The sequence below is a fragment of the Orcinus orca genome, chromosome 7, assembly GCF_937001465.1.
Source record: "Orcinus orca chromosome 7, mOrcOrc1.1, whole genome shotgun sequence".
NCBI classification, from domain to species: Eukaryota; Metazoa; Chordata; class Mammalia; order Artiodactyla; family Delphinidae; genus Orcinus; species Orcinus orca.
In genome coordinates, this window is record NC_064565.1 from 14,168,693 (window position 1) to 14,194,175 (window position 25,483).

The 25,483-nt window shown below is 42.1% G+C and overlaps 1 protein-coding gene across 1 annotated transcript in view; it reads right to left on the reverse strand.

Annotated features, from left to right (window-relative positions):
- The window catches only part of CNTNAP5 (contactin associated protein family member 5), a 903,219-nt gene that overhangs the window by 354,251 nt on the left and 523,485 nt on the right, over positions 1-25,483 (reverse strand). Inside the window, exons 9-10 of the mRNA XM_033400123.2 lie at positions 19,423-19,572; positions 16,314-16,485 (exon numbers count right to left, since the gene is read on the reverse strand). Coding sequence (XP_033256014.1) covers positions 16,314-16,485; positions 19,423-19,572 — 322 coding nt within the window. The remainder of the gene's footprint in view (positions 1-16,313; positions 16,486-19,422; positions 19,573-25,483) is intronic.

A 25,483-nucleotide genomic window follows, 5' to 3' on the forward strand; every position in this document is an offset into this window, starting at 1 on the left:
CCTGATTTTTCTTTTTTATGATTCGTTTCTTACCAACCTACTTTTATTTAACACATTCTTTCTTTAGAAATAGTAGCATCAATCCAGGCATAGTCCTGCCTGGCATAGATGTTACATGTATCTTCAAGATAATCCATTCAGATCTATTAGATGTTTAGCTTCATTTTCAAAGGGCAACATTATTTCTTTTATTTTCAGGTTGTTTGGGGGCCCATGAACCTCTAATGAAAATACTTACTAACTATATAACCTTGGAAAAGTCATCTAACACCCACAGCAAACCTCTGTCCCTTCCTTTGTAAAATAAGAAGAGTTTATTTTAAACATTTTAATGTAGTTCTCCATAGATTTGAACAAGATAATTAGTAGCGGAAAAGAAACCTAGCATGGCACCTGGCCCATAGTTGAATGCTACTAAACTTAGGTGACTCTAGCAAGAGTATAATGTAGAAACAAGTAAGGGGAAAACCTCAGAGGAGAAGAAAAAAATAAATCTTCTATATGCCTTTTTTTTTTTTTTAACAAAGAGTCTTTAGATGGTATTTGGCAAAAGTTGGAAGGTGCTCTCTATGTTACAAGACACTAGAGAATTTGACATAGCCAAATGAATAATAACAATGTTGTTTAAGTCCTTGCCAGGCACTTGGAAAAAAAAAAAAAAAAGAAAGGGAAAATAGAGACAGTGACAGAGTATGGATTGTATATGATTCCAATCCCGCTCTCTGGGCTCACGGGAAACCTTTATTTCACCTTCAGATGAACAGCTGACACAGTTACAGACACACTGGCACCTTTTGATAATATTTTTTTTTATCCCATTCCTTCCTAATAAGTAAACAGTGCCAATTTCACAAGCTTTCCCAACTCAGCTGCCAGGAACTGCGTTGAGCTCACTGAATCCAGAGGGTGCAGTCCCCAGATCCTATTACAGGGAGACTGGGTGACATCCTTTCACAATTACTAAAAGCTGTGTACCTTTCTCTGCAGCTGCCTTCCATTCAGACTCACATTCTCTTGCAGAGCTACCCCATTTTTTTTTCCTTAAAGCACAAGATTGTAATAAGGATAATGTGCTGGCATGCTTGCTTCCACTGTAATATTTATAGCCTACATTGCTCAAATGCATTGCGGTTCGCTTGTCTAATTTTATGATGGCCTTGCTAAACAAAAATATTCTTTCTCACTAGTGCTTACAGAAGGAGCACTTCACACCACGTGAATGATGACAGCTGGCACCAGCTGCTTCCAATAGGCACTCTTCAAACAGTGATATTTGGCATGAACCACTTTGGGAAGTTTTTCAGATGAGAAAGAGATGAAGGGTTTTAACTCCCAAGCCTTGGACAGCAGTCTCCAGAGTTTGGGATGTGCAAAACTATTAAAGATGATCAAGTTCATTCCCTATCTTGAGGCAGTACTATATCCAGCTCCAAGAGGCAGGTTGAGTTTCATATGCTCCACATGCGTTACCGAATGCAAGTTTGTGTGCCCAAAGCACGGTGAAACCAGACAAACTGAAACGTCGTCGTTTGGAGCAGAGAAAGGTCTATTGCAGGGCCAAGCAAGGAGACGGTGGCTCATGCCCCCCAAACCCCGAACTCCCTGAAGTGTTTCAGCAAAGCATTTTTAAAGGCAAGGTGAGGGGGGCATGGTTAGTTGTTGCAAACTTCTTGGTGTCGGAATCCTTTGTTCTTGCAGCCGTCCACGTAGGTCAGGCCACAATGTTCCTGTAAACTCCAACAACACACATGTTTCTGAAACTTTTTATCACTATATGAATGGACTCTTAAAGGTCAGACCCCTAAGAATGGGCTATCCTGTACATTCCAGGCTATAGCAACATTTTTTTACAAAAGGTGCAGAGCCAGCATGACTAAGCACAGGCAACAAACCACAAGGGTTAAAAGGAAAACCAACAGCTCTAATATGGAGTCAGATTTGTTCTTCCCTACTACACATGCGGTTCGTTAGTAGCTACTATGAGCAAATGCTGTTAAGGTTCAAATGATTGCAAAGCAGGTGCCCTCAACTTGTTACAGAGAAGAAAAAATCTGACTCTATATTGGATGTATTCCTTGAGAGATTAAAAGTTGCACGACAGAGAATAACATTAGTTTGGTTGCAGGTTTACAGGAACATCGTGACCTGACCTAGGTGGAAGGCTGCAAGAACAAAGGACTCCAGCACCAAGAAGTTTATGACAACCAGCCACACCCCCTCCCCTTTTAGTATAAAAGAAGCCTGAATTCTAACTCAGGTAAGATGGTTCTTTGGGATACATAGTCCACCATCTTCTCTGTCTGCTGGCTTTCCTAATAAAGTCTCTATTCCTTGCCCCAACACCTCATCTCTTGATTAACTGGCCTGTTATATGGTAAGCAGTACAAGCCTGGACTCAGTAACAGCACAGCACCATGCCCTTCAGTGCCATGAGATCCCCCATGTAAAATCCCCATGCTATCTTGTCTAGCTTTCTTGACCTTGAGCTTCTTGTAGGCAGATATATATATTCAGGAACATAGCAGATGCTCAGCAAATTCATACTGTTGGAAGGACGTATTAATATAGGAGATAAAGGTGGATAGGAAGGCAGAGGTGAGGCCATGGGAGACCTTGAAAGACAAACTGGCGCATTTGGACCCTTGTGTTTATTGCCTCAGGCTCCATCATATGCTGGAGGGCATGTGAAATGCACACCCAGAGTCTGAATTTCACACTAGCTAGAGCTGTAATAAAATATATATGGTGGGAAGTGAGAGAGAGCTATGAGGCAAATTGCCACTATGAGAATAGTTCTCAGCTATTTTATTTCCTTATCTAAAACACGGTTCACATTTAAGATAATTCTATCAAGGAAAGTTGTGTTACAAATTCACAGTGATGTGGAGAATGAAATAGTTGCAAATCGAAATGGTAATGCAGTCAGGAGCTCGTCTTTGGGGCCTCTCTGATGGGTCCCCATTCGACTGCATAGCACGTGAATTTAAAGGAAATACATCATGGAATCACGGGCTTTTGGAGCTAGGGGTTTATCTGCTCTTTATCAAGACTTGACTCTCCTCTACTTTTCAGATGTCTAGGACCTTGAAGAATTATTTAATGTCACTGAAAAAAATAGTAATTTGTATTACTCTCCTTCCTATTTGCTCAGATCCCTGCCATCCATGTGTTCTCATGTCTCCCGCAGTGTGTGGGATTTCTCACATCAAGTCCAGAGTTGCAGCTTAACATAAGCACGGTAATTGGAATGACCTTTAAAATGCATATTCCTCCTGTCACTTTCTGCATCTCGGGCTTTACAAAACTGCCTGCTGAAAGATCATTCCCACCTTTACACTGGTGTTTATTTTAGGTGGGCAGACGTGACATTTTTTTGTTTTTTCTATTGTGCTAAGTGTAGGTGTAGCCTGTATGTTATTAGGGATGAATTACTAGAAGGTAAACCCTTTAGCCTCGGCTGTCAGGATGGTGGTGTGTGTTGGGTAGAGGCAGTAAGGGGACGTTATTAATGGCAAACAGAGGAACCCTCAGCGCATCCATGTTTTGAAAAAACTGTAGGAATTTGTTTTCAGCTAAAACCCCAGTTAGAAAGTCCCTTCTCACTAAAGAAACCAGAAATTTGCACTTGTGATCCCCTTAGCACCCCGCCCCCCCCCCCAGAAAACAGTGATTTCAACACCTTAGCACCCCCCACCCCGCCCCAGCAAACAGTGATTTCAACAGAGGACACACACGGGCAGGAAGCTGAGATCAGAATCGCCAGCCAGAGGTTTGTAGGAGGTAGTGCAAAGTGCCAACGTCTGAGTATTTCACTGATGGAGATTGGCAGTGACCTCAAGAGAGTTACATCTGCAGAGCACGAGGATGATAACACCCATATCTCCCTTTCCTGGCCCACGGCCCACAGCCCTGTAAAAGCTACCTTTCCTCTCAGATCCTTTCCTATTGCTCCGCTTATTTGCTTCCTGTCACTCATCATATATTTTATTTCCATGATTATTTGATCAAAATCTGTGTCCCTCCATGGAGCTTTCTGAAGCCAGGGATAACCTTCTATGTTCAGCACTCAACAGAATCCTCAGCACCTGGTCCTGCAGAGATGTTCCAAATACCGGAGATGAATGAGTGAACGGCCCATAATAGTATAAAACAGGTCTAGATCCAAGGACACAAGAAAGACCAGAGTAGGGAAAACCCAGCCACTCTCTGAATTGTTCACTCCTGGATCCACACGGCAAAGAAACGTGTCTGGCACACTATAGGTTCCCAGAAAAGATTTGTGGAATGAATGGTTGGGTCACAAAGGAACATTAGCAGAACTTGGGCAGCCTCTCAGCAAGTAGGAAGGTCAAGGGCTTCAGGGCTCACTGGACACAAACATATTGCGTGTACTGTGTGTGTGAATAGCTACACACAGTAGAGCTAATACATAGGATTCTCATTTCAGAGTGTGAGGTTCTGTCATTATCAATACAAATATTTGGTCCAATCCATAAGCCTTCGGTTATTTAAGAACGACAACTGGTACTTTCATTTTTTCTAAGCAGGGATAGCTCCCTACCTAATTATGACAAAAATATTATGTTTCTCAGCATGTCGTAAGTAGGTATAAGGTGATGATAACATCTTGTCATAATAAAGTTAATGGTGTTCCTGATGTTTCACAAGAGTTTAGACACATTTAAGTTCTCTTGTGTAACTGTCCGCTTTAAGTTTGTTTTCTCCCTTTGCAGTTTCCAGGTGTTGAGATATCTCTCCTGCTTGGTCCACAGTATATCCCAATATCAAGAGGGGCAGGCCCTGCTGCTGGCTTAGTAAATCAGATTGAAGCAATCTTTTTAAGTGAAGAAAAACCTGGAGGGAAGATTTCAAATCTGTAACTTGAACCAAGCACAAACATTAATCACTTGCCTGAAAAATAAAACAGGTTACATAGGTAAGTAAATTATTTAGAAAAGTGTCATTCTTCTCTGCCTGTGTATAGGTTTTCCAAAAATCTGGCCTCCTGAGACACATAGATCCCCATCCATTTCTGTCTCTCTTGCTTTTAACTTTAAGAAATTTCATCTTCCTGCTCTCAGTCTATCCTTAACCTGCCTAACTCCAAAAGGGAGGCAACAACCTCATTCTTGTCTCAAAACCTCCAGTGATAAAATGGATGCCCTGGCCCCACTGGACAACTGAGGGAGCTGAGCTAGGAGGAGGGTAAGTCCAAAGTTAGGCTAACATGTAAACAGAAGGGGGTTCACCACCTTGAGATCCTGAGTTTGCTTTCGTTTGGAGGTAAGTTATTAAATATACATTTTTTAAAATTTATTTATTTTATTTATTTATCCTTGGCTGCACTGGGTCTTCGTTGCTGCACGTGGGCTTTCTCTAATTGCGGTGAGTGGGGGCTACTCTTCATTGCGGTGCGCAGGCTTCTCATAACCATGCCTTCTCTTTGTTGCAGAGCTCGGGCTCTGGGCACGCGGGCTTCAGTAGTTGTGGCATAGGGGCTCAGTAGTTGTGGCTCTCAGGCTCTAGAATGCAGGCTCAGTAGTTGTGGCGCACGGGCTTAGTTGCTCTACAGCATGTGGGATCTTTCTGGACCAGGGATCGAACCCGTGTCCCCTGCATTGGCGGGAGGATTCTTAACCACTGCACCAACAAGGAAGTCCCTTAAATATACATTAAAGTCTGTTTTCTCACCTGCCAAGCTGGGAAGTCAATTTTCCCTTTGGGCACGTGTGAGAGTTGCAGGGAACTAACATGCTGCTCATGCATGGGAAGCGGAGAGTAGGGGGTCTATCTAACTCAGCATTCAGAAGTCCATGTCCCAGGAAAACACAGGAGGCCGGATTCTTGTTCTGTGAACTTCCAATGAGATAAGTTGATTCAAGATAAAAATAACATAGGGCTAATTTTAAATTTCGGTTTCACTGGCAGAAACAAGTGAGGACAGTTGATTACAGTTCAGACCTGTTTTTTTCCCCAAGTAAAAACATATTAAGCTCCTTTTGTCTTCCAACTGTGCCTGTAAATGGTACTCACAGTGAGCCGCCAATGAATGCTTTTGGACTAGAGAGAAAACAGTGTTAAAGGCTACGGGTACTTCACCTCAGCAGCCCAATGAAGGGACATTCATGCAGAAGAGGAAAACCTGAATGTGACATTGGCTGTGTAGAAGGGTACACTCTTTGGAGAATGGGAAAAATGGATGGGAAGCCCTTATCAGGGTGTTGGATGAACACAAATTAAGATCATGATTGGGACTTCCCTGGTGATCCAGTGGTTAAGACTCTGCACTTCCACTGCAGAGGGTATGGGTTCGATCTCTGGCTGGGGAACTAAGATCCCACATACCACACGGCGCGGCCAAAAAATTAAAAAATGTTAAAAATAGATCATGATTGATAGACTGGATAAACAACAAGGTCCTAATGTATAGCACAGAGAAATATATTCAATATCCTATGATAAACCATAACAGAAAAGAATATTTAAAAAAAGAATGTATATATATATATATATATATATATATGTATAACTGAATCACTTTGCTGTACAGCAGAAATTAACACAAGATTGTAAATCAACTACACTCCAATAAAAAATATTGATAAGATCATGATTGCATGAAGGGAGCAATAAGGAAGAATCTCTTCCTTCTTATTATTAATTTAGAAATGTTTTCTGCAGGCTTAAATATAAGCACTGCCTCACAGACGTAACTTGAGAACCTCAAGTAACCTTTGTTCACGTTTCCATCCAAATCAAAATTTTTCCTTGGCTTTTAGGTTGTCTAAAACATCGGAAGTTCTTAGGCAGTATTTCTCAGGAGGGATGATCCAAGCACTACTGATTCTGAGAGGCATTTTCTTACTGCCACCTGAATGCAGACATCTCACCTCAACCTCATCACTGGAGCTCTCGGAATGAAGCCCTCATCTTCAGAAGTGCTTGTGACTATTCACCCAGCTCCTTGTTCCAGCTTTGTTTTCAGCACGGACATTTCAGATGACCAGTTGGTGGGGGAAGAGCCTCACCATCTTCTGATGGGACAGAATGAAGCGCCACCCTTGACTTTGTCAGCACGGTTTTCTATGAATCAAAGGCGCCCTGGTGCCCTTCCTCATGCACAGGTAGAGCTGCACCATTTCATCAAGATAATGATCCCCTTTTCTTGTGAAAATGAGTGATGAGAGAGATGAGTTTGGTAACAGAACACAGATGCAGTTGTTCGAGGTCACTTATTCAAATCAAACCAAGGAATCAGAGTCCTCCAGGGCCCCTTTTCCCTGCTGACATTCAGAGAGGTCTAAGATAGGAGGTGGGGGGGAGCCCTCACTGAAGAAGCAGATATATAAATCAGTACTTTTCCTGTGTAGTGCCGAGTGGGCTGCTCTGACCAAATCAGCTCAAAATCTACCTCCCCAAGATGGTCCTACCAAGTTAGTCCTGAGGCTCCTCCATTCCCTAATGGGCCTAAAGAAAGAGAGAAGGGTGGATCTCTTGGTGGAAGCTTTCAGACTCTGAGTCTCTCTCAGTGTGTGTCTCAAGGTTGTGACAAGTCGCTGTGTGGATGATAACCCCCCAGGCTTCCGTGGTGGTCTATCTGTCGCAGATCACACCCCTTCTTTTCCTGGGTTAATACAACCTGTTTTATTAACAGGTTGTATGTCTGTCCTGACGTGGACGCAAGATGAATTCACATCATTTTCTATTTTGCAATCCTGCTGAAGAATATAGGATGCCTTCTAATTGAAAAGTCAGAGGTACTGCACTGCAAGGACAGACCTGATCTCTTCCACCAGACTCCTTGGTTCACAGCCAGGCTCTGCCGCATACTTGCTGTGTGATCTTGGACAACTTACTTAGTGTCACTGTGCCTCAATCTCACTCTGTAAAATGGAGTTAATCGTCTTACTTACTTCATAGTTTGCCTTGAGGATTGATCTATCTATCTATCTGTCTATCTATCTACCTATCTATCTACCTACCTACCTACCTATGGTGTATGTATGTATGTATGTATGTATCTACCTATGGTGTGTGTGTCTATCTGTATGTATATATGTATGAATGTATGTAACTATCTATATATGGTATATCTATGTATGTATGTATGTATCTATGGTGTATTATGTATGTATGTATGTATGTATCTATGGTGTATTATGTATGTATCTATCTATCTATCTATGGTATATGTATGTATGTATGTAACGATCTATCTATCTACGGTGTATCTGTGTCTGTCTGTATGTATGTAGCTATCTATCTATGGTGTATGTATGTATGCAACTATTTACTGCTATGCTCCCTACGGCTTTGACTTTAGTTCTCTCTTACACACTGCTGCCAAAGCAGCCTTTCCCATCCAGGCAGACAAATGTCCAGCACCTCACCCACTCAGAGGCCCAGACTTATGCTCTCCACCCTGCCTGGAACAGAGCCGCTTGACCACTCTAAACCCAGTTCCTCTTGAAATCTCATTTCTTCTGTGACACTCCCTTGACCTGCTCTGGCTCTCCAAGCCCATCTTTTTTCTTTCCCTGACCTTTAGGCAAAAACCCCTCTACGTGTATATGGACTGAGAGATCAGTAAAATCTGGCTTTGAACCCTGGCTCCACCAAATACCGAAAATGTGATCTTGGGCAGGTAACTGAACCTCCATAAGCACTAGAGGTCTTATTTCTTAAATAATAATAATGGAGCAAGCCAATGGCTCTCAAATCTGTGTGCATCAGAATCACCTGGGGGGCTTGTGAAAACTCAGGCTGCCCCCACTTCCCCATGTTTGTGGTCCAGAAAGTATGGGTTGGGACCTGGGAATATGGAGTCATAACAAGGTGCCAGGTGACGCTGAGGGTGCTAGTCTGGGAACCACACTTTGAGGAGAACTCTGTGGATCCTGCAGAGCTGTGCAGTGAATTAAATGAAATCATCCTGAGAGAACGTTTGCTTGGAAACTGCTGTATAAACTATAACCTTTCTCTGTCCTCCATGAAATAGACTCAAAATGATAAATAAAAACAGCAGAAGTGCTCTTGTGTGGATTTGGGCCCCATCCCATGAGTTAAGGAAGAACTCACCGTATTGTAACATTTCTCACTTTGGAGTTAGAAGCTCAGATTGCGGGGGCTGTGCCCTTACAGTGGGTTTTCTGGCACCCGGTGTACAAGTTTTCAATTGGAGAGAAAAATGAAAACACATGCATTGCCCTGCAATGTAAGCTTTTTTTTTTTTTTTTTTTGCGGTACGCGGGCCTCTCACTGCTGTGGCCTCTCCCGTTGCGGAGCACAGGCTCCGGACGCGCAGGCTCAGCGGCCATGGTTCACGGGCCCAGCCGCTCCGCAGCATGTGGGATCTTCCCGGACCGGGACACGAACCCGCGTCCCCTGCATCGGCAGGCGGACTCTCAACCACTGCGCCACCAGGGAAGCCCTAGCTCACTGTTTTGAACAAACTCCCAGACACAGCGTGGGTTTTTAGCGGAAGTCTGTTTCTTGGAGGTCATCCCACTGAACACTTCCCCACATTCCGTGTTTACAGCACTCCCAGCTCTGAACCAAGAAGGTAAGAATCCTGACCAAAGAGTTTAGCCGATGCTTTTCTTAAAAGAATGTGTGTTGGGAGAAAGGGAAATAATTATGGAGTGAGAAGCTATATTTCCTCAATTATTTGGCTGCAGGAAACTTAAAGCAGTTTTCCACATGGGATTCACTCATTGGAACAAGCAGATTGTTTAATTTTATTATGTTTTTAACTTTTTATTTTATATTGGAGTATAGCTGATTAACAATGTTGTGTTAGTTTCAGGTGTACAGCAAAGGCATTCAGTTACACATATACATGTATCTATTCTTTTTCAGATTCTCTTCCCATTTAGGTTGTTACATAATATTGGGCAGAGTTGATACAAATGAACTTATCTACAAAACAGAAACAGACTCACAAACTTAGAGAATGAATTTACCGTTACCAGGTGGGAAGGGATAGACTGGGAGTTCAGTATTGACGTGTACACACAGCTATATTTAAAATGGATAACCAAAAAGGACCTAATTTTAGAAAGTGTTAAGAGCAACACTGTCTCTACAGAAAGCAACAGCAAAGACCCCAGGAGCAGAGCCCCCACTTTGGTACCTGTCTTTGCCACAATCCACAAAACTGTTATTTCCTTCTATGAAAAACCAGAGCTGCGTGATCTCCAGGGACCTTCCCCAATATCTTCACTCTATGAGGAAGGAACATAGGAAACGGGACTGTGACCAGGGAAACCTTTGCCACGCACCAGAAGACAAGGTGCAGTCTCTGTTCATCTTTAGGAAGGTTTGCAGGAATATTTTTTGGTGGGTGGAGTCACTCTTATTATAATGATACCACCCCCCTCCCACAAGGTGTGAGCTTAGTCTAGAAGGTAAAACCAAGCTCTGACTTTCAGAGGGACCAACAAGTAAAATAACTGCCTTCAAAATAACAACAAAACAAGTAACATTTGTTGGCAGCAGCAGTGATTCTGAGACCCACACTCCCTTCCACCCCAAATAGCCCTTCACTCAGACACCTCTGAGGATCCGACTGTTTTCATTTATACTGTTCGTAGTGGGAAGCAGAGGAAGAGCTGAGTGGCAAAGGCCAGGGAGGGAGATGGAATTCAGTTGCCCCCAGCAGTGTCCCTTGGACTGATTTCAACACCCTTGGAGAGGGACACTGAGACAGAGCTGCTGGAACTCTCTAGAGACCCTGTGAGACTTATCAGGAGGGCAGCTGCTTGGGGGCCCAGTAGCAGCAGGACCCATCATTCCTCTCCCCCACACCTGGTCCCCTATTATACAGAATCCATGCAATCCCACTGCCTACGGGATTAGAAGCTTTAGGGCAGTGGTTCTCAAGGTCTGTCCCAGCAGCACCCTGGAATTGGTTAGAAAAGCAAATCCTCTGGCCCACCACAGTAAAACTCAGAAATTCTAGGGACGGAGCCCAGCAATTTGGATTGTAACAGGCCCTCCTGGTGATTCTGATGCAAAAAGGCTGGAATTTGCCTGCAAAATTTAAGGAAGCATTCATTTCCAGGTTCATGTAAATTCAGGGTGTACGCAGGCATGAACCTGGAAATGAGGACCACCTTAGATTGTGTGCTTTCCTTACCCTCTCCAGGCCCAGAGAAGCAATGCTTTAGAGAATCCAGAGACCACAACCTTGGCACAGAAATTGATGCGCATGTTCCTAATAGGTGGTGGTTGGTGCCTCAGAGGGTCAGCTCAAAGCGAACTGAAACTCAAGGGAAGTCATTGAGCACCTGATCCGAGGGCACATATGAGGTCTAGATAGACCGCCACACCAGAAACTACTGGGGATCCCTGGCTGCAGTGGGGGCTGGCGAAACATCAGAGGGAGACCTGAGCTTCTCCTTTCCCCATGGAAACTGGAGATTCAGCAAACCTTTGGCTATAGGAATTCACATGGCGACTCACTGAGTAGCTACTCTTTACTGGACGTAAAACTGAGCGCCTGACTTCTTACACTCTCTCATTTAACTCTCAATGCGAAGGTAGGTTTTATTATCCTGGTTTTGCAAAAGAGGAAAGAGACAAAAAGGTTAAATCCTATGTGTCCTATTTCAAGCTGACAAGAAGCATACTGGGAATTAAACATGCTCCAACACCTCTCAAATCCTCTGCCACCTGCACTGGGATTGATGACTTTCTCCAGGTGCGACGCCCACTTCCCCTCACTGACTCATCAGCATCCCTGTTTGCCCCTCCCAGTTTGGCTTCACACCTTGGATCTTGTCTCCTATCGGAATGAAGTCATAGACAGCATTTGGTGATTTGTTTCTTCTGCCCTGGGCTTTGAACCCTGAAGGACGGGATATGGCTCCTGGAATTAACTGCTTGGATCTTTCAACAAAAGCACTTCTTGACCTGGACCACCAAGAGTGGGACATCCTTATATCACTCAGACTTTGCCTGAGTAGAGTTCCCTAATATTCTGTAATAACCTAAATGAGAAAAGAGTTTGAAAAAGGATAGATATATGTACATGTATAACCAATTCACTTTGCTGTACACCTGAAATTAACACAACATTGTTGATCAACTATACTCCAACATAAATTAAACTTTTAAAAATATAAGCTATAAGGATACAGTGTAAAACATGGGGAATATAGCAAATATTTTATAATAACTATATATGGATTATAACCTTTAAAATTGTGAATCACTATATTGTACCCTCGAAACATATATAATATAAAACAAAGACTATATATTCAAAAAAGAAAAAAGAAAATAAAGACCTTGCCTGATATCACATACCATTTTGAATGCCTCTCTTTTAAATGGAATCTCATCAGGCACCTAAGGTTGACAAGGAATTTAATAGATGGCATGTCCCTGAGCAATTTTTATATGGTTGTGGGCGGAAGATGAGGTTACATATTCAGACCCACAGATACACAATGACTGCCATTTCCAGGTCAGATCCTTCTGAGTAGATACTACAAAGGAGAGAACACTGGCAGTGTCTAACTCTGGATTGCAACTTCAGTCCTGTGACCATGGAAAAGTGAACATTATCTCCAGGTCTTAGTTTACCCCCTTGAAAAAATGGGGATATAAATGATCTCATACTCTCGTATCTTCTACAACTCTTACCACATCTTATTTTACTCAAGAATATACAATAAGACTGCCTCGTTCATTCACTAAATGCCTGTTTATGATGTCAAATAAACCAGGGCATGATTCTGCTCTAAGCATACTTTGTTCGATGATGGTTGAGAATATCACGCCTGGACTACTTTAAGCCCACGGGGTGCAAGAGATAAGTACAGCTCATGAAGAACCGTGTTTTTGGATGAGGAGAACATGAGACTGGAGATTCAGCCTGCAGAGGAGGGATGGTGGCTGCACATCATATTCTAGAGGTTTAAAGACTACTGAAGGGGCTTGGGGTCTGTCGGGTCCCAATGGTAACTCCTACGAGAGTTCTCCCAACCTGACCTTGGACTGTCAGGCACTGGACAGTCCTCCAATGGAGCCTCCTAAAACCAGTGCTTTCCCTTCTGCCAGAGAAGTAGGCCAGCCCAGTTCCTCCACCTCCTTTCTTCCTTGAGGCCAGAAGCTTCAGAAAAGTGCCCATTACTGAGATGCAAATTGTTGGTTTAAATCCTTCAGTCCCTGAGAAGGAACTCTCCCAGGTTTACTCAAGACCTCAGCCATAAAAAAAGAATGAAATAGTGCCATTTGCAGCAACAGGGATGGTGAACTAAGTCAGACAGAGAAAGACAAATATATGATATCGCTTATACGTGAAATCTAAAATAAGGATACAAATGAACTTACTTACCAAACAGAAACAGACTCACAGACAGAGAAAACAAATTTATGGTTACCAAAGGGGGAAGGTAGACGGGAGGGATAAATTAGGAGTTTGGGATTAACAAACACACACTACTATATATAGAATAGATAACCAACAAGGACCTACTGTATAGTACGGGGAACTCTACTCAATATTCTGTAATAACCTAAATAGGAAAAGATTCTGAAAAATAATAGATACATGTATATGTATAACTGAATCACTTTGCTGTACACCTGAAACTAACACAACATGGAAAATCAACTATACTTCAATATAAAATATAAATTTTTTTAAATAAAATAAAACGCAACTATACTCACAGTATGACATTTGAATATATTTTCATCAAAAACGCATAATAAATGTAAGAAATTTAAAAATCAAAATTCTTCTTGTATGTTTTCACAAAATTATTTTCTTCTAAGCATTGAAAGCTTGCTATTACAAATAAAATATAAAATAGGAATCATAGTTAATGAAAACCAAAATTTTTAATCAAAACGATTTAAATAAAACTAGTGTTTAATGTTTTAAAATATTCATTGAATTTCATTAAACCTTACTAAATTTTTCTAAAAAAAAACGCAGAAACCGAAAATAAACCACAGCCAGACTGTTCTCTACCCCCATGTCTCCCGCCAAACCTTGCCCCCCCGCCCCCCCCACCCCCGCAAGTGGCAAGCGCCTTGAAGGCAAAACTTCACACTTGTCCTTAAATCAGGTTCATGTTGATTAACACATTAAAAATAAAATGCAAAACTCAGAAACCACCTGCTTTTCTAACCCTAACTCCCACTCTCCACCAAATGTTAAATAGAAGTTCAAGAAATAATTAGTTAAGCAAAGCCTTTTACCAGTTTCCCTTCTGTTAAAGGCACTGTCTGGTAAATCAAGAAAAATGTCCCATTTACCCACTAAACTAAACACAATCCCTTATTATACAATTAACCAAAACACAATTGTATGTAATACAATTATACAGACTACAATTACACAAAAGTAATGATGCAGCATAGATGGCAATGGCGTCCATGTAATGGAAAATAATGAGAGCTCCCTTGATTAGAAATTAACTTATCATGAGAGATCCCTATTGATAAATGTTCCCTCTACTGATCTACACTTTGCAAAAGGCTGTCTGGCTGATGAAGTCAGATGCTCCCTCCTCATCATTAATAAAGACTACAGGGTAGCAACCATTCCACACAGTGTCTTTTACTCTGAGGTCTCTAAACTAGCACAGTCCAATGAGGCATACATTTTATTACCCACTTTTCCAGCTGGCCAAATAGAAAAAAATGAAGCAGGAGAGCCAGCAAGTCTGTGTGATTTGTTGACGATCCCATGTGGAGTGGTATTAATAGAGAAACATGCACATAAAGTTCCACCAAATTATATCAGTCATTCCAAGCATGAGAGGAGATTATGGTCTGCAGAGCTGATTTCTGTGTGATGCTCAGTACAGGCACCTGCTACTTCTCATCATCGCTCCCCTGCACTGGGGCTGTCACCTCACTACCTCTGGGCTGGTTCTTTTCCAATCCATCCTTCTCCCTTTTCCTGAGTACTCTTTTTACGAAGCAAATCGACTACCTTCCCTGAGTCCGCCTAGAGCATGAGGCTAAATGCCTTAGGCACGCAAAGTTCTTCCTAATTGGCCGTATTCACATCATGTGCTCTACTACCAAGACTTACCATCCCCACTGAGCTATATTTTGTGGAATCTAAAACACCATTCATTGTAAGACATGCCATTATTTTATATGCTCCAAAGAAAAGTAAATATTGCCATTTCAACTACTATAAATAATCAAATGCAAAATGCGCCCCAATATTAGAGATATTTAAATGAAAACTAAGTGTCTTGAGTGGACAAAACACTTGCAAGCCATGACCCTCCCCCCGTTTCTATGGCATTTCACATGCCATATCCTGCCAATATGCCTACAATACCATCACCCCCACTCCTCAGTCAAGCCTGCCCGTCCTTTCAAACTCAGCTCAACACCACTTCCTGAAAACCTTCCTGACCTCAGCTGCCACTGTCATATGTCCCACAAATAAGGGTACACTTCCTGGCCATTGATAGCATTTTATAGTAATGTATAATTAATTCCCTGATAAAACACAAGCAGGGACTCTGTATCACCAACACACAGGCAAGCACATAACATGTATTCATCTATTCGGTAAATGGTATTTTGACTGGGGTGATTAGAATTGGAAGAAAGACGGAGGTTAAGTGCTAGAGGAGAAACATGGATCACATGATTAACCTTGCTGAAAATTCAGAACTTCCTCCTCTGTTATTTTCTCCAGCGTGTCTTTGAATCTAGAAACTTCAAATAGAAGAGGAGCCAGAGCCCAGGAGAAATGAAGAGGGAAAGGGAGCTTTTGCTAGATGTGTAGGTTGGGGAATAAAGGTGCTGATTCCCTGTCCAGGGTCCAGTCTCCTCTGGGCCAAAGAAACAGAGGGTTAGGGGTGGTGACAGCAAAGATCAGGCCCCCGGGGAGTGACTGTAAAACTGGACTCTGTTATAGGAATCCCAGAGGGTTTGATTTTCATCTGTCAGTTTTAGAAAGGACACTCACTGCAGTGAAGAATGAAATGGTTTAGGAGAGAAGCAATTCCTCCCTCCTTTTTGCTTCACTCTTAACTTCAAAGTAATCAAATGTTGTTTACGCATAAAATTTTAATCCTTTCACAAATTTGTATTTTGATTTAATTTGCATATCCCATTTACTGCAAGTCGACATGAAGAGAGACTCAACTCATTTAAACCATTTTTCTCTGGGCCAGAAATCCTTTCAGAAATATTTTCCATTAGGCGACTCAATTATGTCTAATGTGGCTGATGTCAGGGGATTCGAATTTTGGTGAAAGAAGCTCATATTTAGAAGAGTGAAAATGGGAAGGTGGGTGGGAGAACAGAGGAGAAGAGACCATAATTACCTGTCTTTGATGCTACACAGATCAATGTGTAAATCACTAAAATTCCCCAGGGAACCTTGCTGAACTGAAATGAGGTCCTTGGGCTGGTTATCAATAAAGATGAGCCTCATGCAGCCTTGGAAAGCATTAATGGGATGTAAGCACTGGGAATCGGTGAGATTGTCAGGGCACCCTGTGGGACAGAGAAAAAAAAAATAAAGAAGAATACTGAAATGATCAGTTATTGCTTTGGCGACCTATTGATGGAAGACCTTAAGGTCTAATTATTTCGGTGTTTTTTCATTAACAGCAGTGCACACATTTTTGTTGTAAATCCTAGCATTCTCAGAGAGGGGACAAAACTGGTACAAAATGGGGCATACTCAATCACTGTATAGAATAGAAAACAAAATGTGTTAAAGGGGATACCAATCCTATCGCATTTATCTTGTTCTTTTTTTTCTTTTAAACTTCATTAGGAGATTAGAAGTCAGCAGCAACTTTATTATGAGAATCAAACCCACGGAGACTTCAGATAGTGGAATTATTAAAACCATGATATAAAATAAATATAGTTATTATACCTAAAGAAATAAACCCAGGGAATTAAAATATGTTTCTTATTTCTTTTCACCCTGTTTGTAAGCTATTTGCCCTTCTTTTGTGTGGTACACTTCACTCAGCCCAAGAAAGCAACATATCATAACTACTGGGGAATTTCTGTCTTGAAACACTCTTTTAAATGCACACTTCAATTCCGAATTACACATTCAAAGAAAATTACGCTTTGGGTAACAATGGTAGCAGAGTAATTGTCTGGTTAATTGTCAGCATTATCAGGCTTGGTTCCTGAGAAATGTACACACAGGAAAGTAGCTGGAATTTTGAAGTGATATGCAAAGCAAATCCAGATGCTAAAGGAACGAAGCGTTTAAACGCACATAGTTATAGGGCTGTAATCACATACCTGAAAGGTTAATACCATACCTTTTTAAAGGGTGTTCTTTAAAAAAAAAAAAAAAAAAAAAAAAACAGGCACTACACTGATTGAGCATAGCTTGCAACCAGGGAATAACTACGCATTAGGACAGGTACAGAGCCATGTACGTGCATGGTTGCTTGTGCTCTTTATAAACTCCATCCCGATGGTTTTAATAGGTTCAGAGCATATGGGGATGCATGCTTGGAAACATGGCAATAACCCATAAATAATTGGGAATTATTTCAACCATCTCTAATAGACAGTCACTGCTGGGCTGAAGCCCAGCAGTTGGTTAACGGCTCACAGGCACACTATAAAATGAAGAGAGATGCTACAACTTCTAATTGAAGCCACAGAGAGAATTTATGTAAGTTGACTATCATCACTCAAACTCATTTTTCACTTTCCTTAAGTTTACAGTCTACGTGTGGGGCATTCCCTTAAATACTGTTCAGATCCCAGAAAAATCTTCCCTCCTCAGCCTGAAGCCCCGTTAAGACCCACGTCTAAAAACACTTCAACTGGGGGAGGGGAGTCATTTTGCCTTTGAGGCATTTCAGATGCTTAAGTCACATAATTAATTCAACGTCATTTTCCCCAGAAATAAATATAAATTTGCTTTTCTCTGCTGTCTATGAAACACTGCATATGATGCAAAATTATACAGTCTGTGAAACGTATCTTTGGGGTCCACCAGACCTTTCTTCTGCAGTCTTTACATTCCTTTGCTGTCACTAGTGGCTCATGGAGAACACAGATTTGGGGTTGAATCCTGCTTCTACTACTCACACAAATTATTTCATCTCTGCAAACACAGGTCTTATTATCTGTAAAATGGGGTTAATATTACCTACCTCATAAGGATTCTGCATGAATTAAATGATGTAAGACATAAAATATTTACAGAGAATCAAAGTGTTCCCTTTTTAAAGGAATTTGTAATCTAGGCACAGGTGGAGATTTGGAATGAAGGACAGAGGCTCTGGCCCTGAAATCAAACCACAAAGGAATCACTCCACACTGTTTCCCTCTCAGGACACCCGGATGTGTACACTGCATCCGTGCAAAGTCCCTTTCGTATTTCAAAGCTTAACCTCATGTCATTGGTATGAGAGAAGTGATTTGCAAATTCCCTTTTAGAGACTGCACTTTATAACTTTACAGGATACTTCTCTTTAGACCAGGCCCAGCTGAGACCCATATTTACAAAAGCTGAAGCCAGTCTGTCCGTTCTAACGTAGAAAGCATGATGTTGTACATTTAACCTTGATCGCACTGAATTCTCCCAGAAATTCTGCTTTGTTTCCCAACGTCCTTGATAAGGAAGTTCAGGGACCATGAGTATGTTACTCGAGGTCACACAGCTACTGGAATTCATTACTCTTTACAGATTGTTTCTATAATACCAACAACTGGCTAAGTAATTAGATACGAATATTTTTAATGAAAAAAACTTTTAAAAAACTAAATAAAAATATACATACATCTATAAAAATGAAGCAAATGCCTAATTATATAGGCATTTTCCTCCTTACCAGTTTGCCCTTGTGTTTTCATCTTTGCGAAGTTTCCTAGCATTGGCAGGGGCAGCGTCTATACTGGCTGTTCTTTGTGAAGCCCCAAGTTCATGGGCTTCTAGGTCTTCCCCATTTTTAGCTGCCCCCCTCCATGGGCATGGCCTCCAGGGATGTGGGGAACAGATGGGTAGGGGATTAAGAAAGCAAATCAGCAGAGAAATGACTGAGAAAGCTGAGGATGCTGGTTGTACCTTCCTACCTGGATTTTTTTTTTTTTTCTCTTGCAGGTACTGCTGACTATCGGTACACTTTCTCCAAGTTTTCAGCTGAGTTTCTCTTTTGGAATATGATCACAGAGTCTGGCATGGCAACAAAAATCTCCTTTGGATGTGTTATGTAACACCAGCTCTTACAGCTAGATTTTTTTTTTTCCTCAGCACCGACCTAGATAATTTATATTTGTACAGCTGTGGGAAAGTTTGCTTCTCATTTCTTTGGGCTTGAGGGCAGGTGTACGTGCGTGTGTGCTGGGAGAATGGTCAATTTGACACAGAAAGAATTGTCATAGTGAAATAACTGTCCACTGCATCCTCCCTCCTTTATTTTCAACCTCAAAAGCTGGGGAATTTACCTCCAAAGTAATAGCGATTTCCAGAATAAATCTGCATCCGGGTGGTGTCCTGAGCCGGGGATGCTGCATCGTTATCCAGAGTGAGAGTGATGCGGTTCCTTCTGGCGTTGATGCTCACGGAATGCCACAAACCATCATTCAAGTCACTGCCTGCAAAAGAAACAGGAAGGGCAAGCGTAGGGATGAATGATTTGGGCAGGTGTGGAGAGAGCAGGGCTCGTTTCCTTGCCTGCGGTGGTCCTTGTACATTCTCAGAGTGGCCCCTTTCTTCATTTGGCGTAAAAAAAATCCTCAGCTGCTTCCCAGGCATCTTTCTTTTTCTTTTTACCACTTCATTCTATTATTTTCCTTTTTTAAAAGGGGCTGAACCACTTCTGACATGTTTGGTTTGAAAACAAAAGGGGAAAACACAAATGTGTTTGTATACTACAAAGGTATAGAAAACATTTATTGACTTATTGATACAAAATGCAGAGTAAAAGAAAGAAAAATTCAAAACGTTCCGGTGATTTTTAATCTCTGAGTGGTGGGGTTAAAGGCAATTTTAGTTTTCTCGCATTTTTCTACACGTGACATATTTCTTTTTTAGTAAAGAAAATAAACTGTTTTAGAGGCAAAAGTAGATGAGGAAAGCTAGATTCCAATGACATACCAGGCAGAGGAGTCTCCTGCTGAAAGGAGGTAACAGACTAGTTTAGTTCCAACCTTTTTCCTTAACTAATTATGTGACACTGAGTCACCTACCTTCACGGAGCTCTGGTTTTATCTTCTGTAAATACCATAACTCTTACTCTGTATTATTGGTAAGGGATCCATTGAGATCAGGCAGGAAAGTTCCCAGGTTGTGGGCATAGTGGGTGTTTATTAAAAGGCAATTTCTCTCTTGTTCTTTTGCCCCAAATGCCTTTGACTTGCACTGCACTGCCGACCTACCTTGTTGAGGAAAGTGTGCTGGGAATTACGCACCAGTGTTTTCACTCTTTCCTACAAAAAGTTTATCATCTTTTAAGGCTCTGTCTGTGCAAAGTGCTTGCTGAAGGAAACATGGTCGTATTACCCAGTCCAGTCACAAAGATTTGTTTGTAACCAGATCACAGAGCCCCCCATGTCTTCACTCAATAGACATGTGCCCTGCTATGGGCCGAGTTACCCTCCTTTTCTCATTGCCTCAGTTTCCTCCCCTGCAAAATGGGGAGAATGACTGTACTCACAGGCTCTTGTGATAATTATACCCATTAATATAGTAGGGCCTGTAGGACAGGTCATATCACATCGCAAGTAGAAATCATGCTCACTAAAGCAAAAGGACAGAACAGCAACCACAAAAATGCTCCCCTGCATTTGGGAGAAAGGATAGTCATATCATCTGGTCTCTACCCTGGGGTAATCCACAGGTAGATGGAAGAGACTTAGGCAAAGAGGCTTAACATACGGTCCTTTGAGAATTTCAGGCTGGTGGCTTAGAGAAGCAAGTGAACAACAGCCCTGCTTGCAATTTGGGGTGAACCAGTAACATGGGGATAGAGAAGAAAGACCTAACTCCACATAAGGATCCTGAAAATACTTCATAGAGGAGGCGGTTTTTGAAAACTGCGCAAGAGTTTCTCACTTCTGAAGAGTTCCGGGGGACAGAGAGCCTATACAGAGAAGCAAAGGTCTGGAATGAGAAACAGGACAGGGCAACAGGAAAGCAGGTGGGAAGAGTCCGGTCAGGGGCCTCGTGTGCCAGGCTAAGGAAGGCATTTCAACAATGTCCTCGGACAAAGGATTCTGGAGGGCACTTTACCCAAGCCAGTTGTCTCAGAATCTCTGGTGATGGAGTCCCAGACATCTGCATTTTAAGAAAGCTCCCTTGATGATTCTGATGTGTAGCCAGGAATGAAATCACTGGTCTAGAAGTGATGAAATCACTGGGAGTCCAAGAGGGGACCACTGGCGTGGTGATGACCTGCCTGGAGCTGCACATTCAGAGACCCTGGTGGCCAAAAGTCGGGGCTGGGAGGAGGTGAGGCTGGAAACAGAATGACCAGGGTCTCAGCCAAAGTATTAGCAGCGAAAATGGAGAGGAAGGGGTGGGTGAAGAGCTATTTCCGGAGCTCAAGGAGTTCAGTCTTGGTAGCGCCTACAGGGGGGCAGTCCCTGAGAAACCAGCTGGGAAGAAAGCACTGACAATCAGACCAGAGGTCTGCAGGGCTCCTTAGAACAGCAACTGAAGAGCTCGTGCCCCTGAGCCATCTGATGGCAGGAGAAGCTGCCCCCGGGAAAGCACAGCACCAGGCTGGGGGCCCAGCTGCATTGCACCGGGGCAGCCGTGCTCCATCTGTTCAGAATGGCCCAGATGTAGGTCTTCCTGCGTTTCCTGCCAGCTCCCACTCAGCCAGTGTTTGCTGTGGCCCTGAACATCTGCTTGGGGTGGAGAGGAGAATCCAGAAGCTACTCAGCCTGGAGGCCCTACTTTCCCCCAAAGGCCAGGGTCTGGGTCCCAGCAACAGGGATTCTGCTAATGAGGCAGAGGGTCTGTCAGGTGTTTCTTGGTGCTGAACATTTGACTTCTGTCAGGGGCATTTGGGGGGCATGGCCAGCTGAGGTCTTTACTCCTTTTACTGTCATTTGCGTACTGATTTAAATCCCTCTGCATAACAGATGAGACTGCATTTTCAGGTAAACTCTAGACTGGGCTGGAAGGAAGTCAGTAACTAGTTCAACAGCTAGGCATCAGGGATACAGTAGGGAAGAAAGTACAGATGGAGGCCAGGGGGGAGTGTGCCATCTAGCTAGAGACACATCACTGAGTCACTGTACAGAGGACACTGGCCCGAGGAAGAGGTCTACTCAGTGTGAGGGGACCAGGGCTGGGGCTCAAGCTTATATGTTCTGACTTGGGGTCCCATCCCCTCCCCAGGCCACTATCCACATTTCTGTCTTTAAAAGCATCACTTAATAAGGGTTTGCTTGGTCAGTTGTTTGTTTTCTTTTTCTTTTTGTTTTTTCTTTCTGGTCTGCTTTTCCTTTTAATTCGATCTCTTTTGATCTTTTCCTACATGGTCCCTAGTCCCTGCAGGGAGAGCCTGTGTGAAATCTTAGCTTTTAGAATTATTCGAACAGTAGTTCTTACTGCTGACCACACAAAGGGGTTACCTGAGCAGATTTTGAAAAGACGGGCCCCTGGGCCCTACACCAGCTTAATTAAGACAGATTTCTGGGGGTGGCCACAGACCTTGGAAGTTTCAAAGACCCCCAGAACTTCAATTGCACAGCCCAGGTTGGGAACTAATCCGTGAGAGGTTTCAGAAGAGGAAGGAAAGAAGCTAAGAAAAATAAGACTGGCTCAGAGGAGCTGACCTGGGCATAGATTCCAAGGCAAGCGAACTGGCAGATCCCTCTCTAAAAATCTGCTTCTACCTGGGCTCTCTTTTCCCCTTCATTCTGTTAACGGATCCAAGATCACACCCCTGGAGCTTCTTCCAGAATTTTTTTTTTTTTTTTTTTTTTTTTTTTTTTTTGCGGTACACGGGCCTCTCACAGCTGTGGCCTCTCCCGTTGCGGAGCACAGGCTCCGGATGTGCAGGCTCAGCGGCCATGGCTCACGGGCCCAGCCACTCCGCGGCATGTGGGATCTTCCCGGACCGGGGCCCAAACCCGCATCCCCTGCATCGGCAGGCGGACTCTCAACCACTGTGCCACCAGGGAAGCCCCAGATTTATATTTTAAGAATGCTCTTTAAAAGGTACAGGTTTAAGTGCTATTAATTATTCACAAATTAGGGAAAATCAATTCCATCAGGTTGCTTTCCTTCAAAAACCTGAGATAAGGAGCTCTGAAAAACTAGAAGTTCTCAATGAAAGGAACAGGAAGGCGTTACCTTTGAGGCCAGGAACACCTTCTTGGGGAAAAAACCTCTCGGGGTGAAAAACTACAGTATTGAGGACCCCTTTGGGGTGCTAAGTACTCATATGATTGAAAAACTGAGGCTGAAAATGTGGGACTTTGGTTCTGGAAAGATTATTGGATGACGACAAACATAAAATTTCTGAACTTTGATGTGATGTTAAATAATATTTGTCATCTCCCAGCCTGGTAAAGAATAAAAACCAATCATAGTCTCTGTCAGTGGATATAGAGGGAAACAGGCAATTTCAAAATTGGTAATTCTTTCTAGAAGGCAATATACCAACAAGTATCAAAAACCCTAAAAATATCATACCTCATCTCTACGAATTTTATTCTGAAGAAGTAATCCTAAAATAGTAACAGAGCTGCAAACAAGGTTTATGGTGAAGAGAGTTCATGACATCATTTTTAATAGCAAAAATTCACAACTACTAATATTTCCAATAAGGGTAGGTTAGATAATTCAGATGCAGTGTATTCAATAACATGGAACATAATCCTGAATCTTTGTTTTTCTGTATGAATTTTAGTATAATGCATCTAATGCCATGAAATAGACTGTGATGTTTCTATAGAGATTGTATTAAATTTGTAATTTAACTTAGGGAGAAATGATATCTTTATAATGTTGAGTTATCCCATCCAAGAATGGGATATCTTTTTACATTTGTCCAAGTCTTATTCAGTGCCTTTCAGGGGTGTTTTAACATTTTTCTTGTATGGTTTTGCACATTTCCTGTCAAATTTATTCCAAGTATTTCACCCTCTTTGTCACTATTGTAAATGAAATTTTCTCTACCATTGTAGTAATAATAATAACGTGGAATATAATATAGTCATTAAAAATCATAATTCCAGGAATGATATGGATATCCTGAAAAGTGAAAAACAGTATGTGTGGTATGGTTCACATTTTGTTAAAAATAACTACAGAAATACTGGAACGATATTGAATGATAGAATCACAGATTCCTTTCTCTTATACAGAGTACTAGAATGTGCCAAGTTTCTAAAAAACTGTGTGACGTTTATAATCATTTTTTCAAAACTAACAAACTGTTGAGGCTGAGATAAAGGACAGGGAAAGTTTTCATTCTTTTCCACGTCTTGCCCCCATTACTTAAGGTGGTTGCTTCCTGGTCCCAGAATTCAGCCTAAGGCATTAGTATAAAAGGTCTCTTATAGAGAGAGTTAAATAGGCTTAGAAGTTTTTCTTCATGGAAAAAAAAAAAAGACACTTTCCATCCTTGCAATTGAACTTGCAAATTGAAATGTGAAACACAGCCCAATTGTAAAAATAGCTAATAATACACTCTGCCAGTATTGAATATCTACAATGTGCCAGGCACTTTCAATATATAATTGAAAGTATATAATTATACTTTCCTAGTATATAATTTCAATATAGAATCCCTAGTTCTCACCATAGTCCTGGAGGCCAAGCTTTATAGTCCTCACGTTGTAGATGCTAAAACAGAAAATTGGCGAGGCTGCCCTGGGTCCTATGGCTACCACAGAGCCAGGATTCAAAGGGTCGGGCACCTAGGCTGAGCTCTCAGGCACGCAGGATGATCTGCTTCTGCTCTCCACACTTCCAAAGCTAGCCCTGCTCTGCTCCAGGAATTGCTCTGATGGCCAATTACCTCTGCAGAGTTCTATTTTCTGCTGTGGAATTCACCTTTGCTTTTATTTACTTATATTTTTGAAATAGATTTATTGAGATAAAATTCACATACTGTACACTCCATCTATGTAAAATGCAGTTCAATGTTTTTCTGTATATTCACAGAGTTAGGCAGCAATCGCAATTAATTTTAAAATGTCTGGAGCCCCCCAAAGAAATGCTGAAACCTTAGCTATCAGTCTCCAATCTCTCCAGGCCCCCACCTCCAGCTGTGCCAGCCACTCATCCACTTTCTGTCTCTGTGGATTTGCCGACTGAGGAGATTTCATATAGATGAAGTCATACATCATATTCCCTTTTGTGATTGGCTTCTTTTGCTTCCCATAATGTTTTCAGGGTTCATCGTAGGTAGCAGCTTGTATCAGTCCATCTGTATGGCTGAATGTCTTTCCATTGTGTGGATAGACCACATTTTGTTTATCCTTTTGCCAGCTGATGGACACCTGGGTGGCTTCCACTTTGCAGGTATTATGAATAATGCTGCTA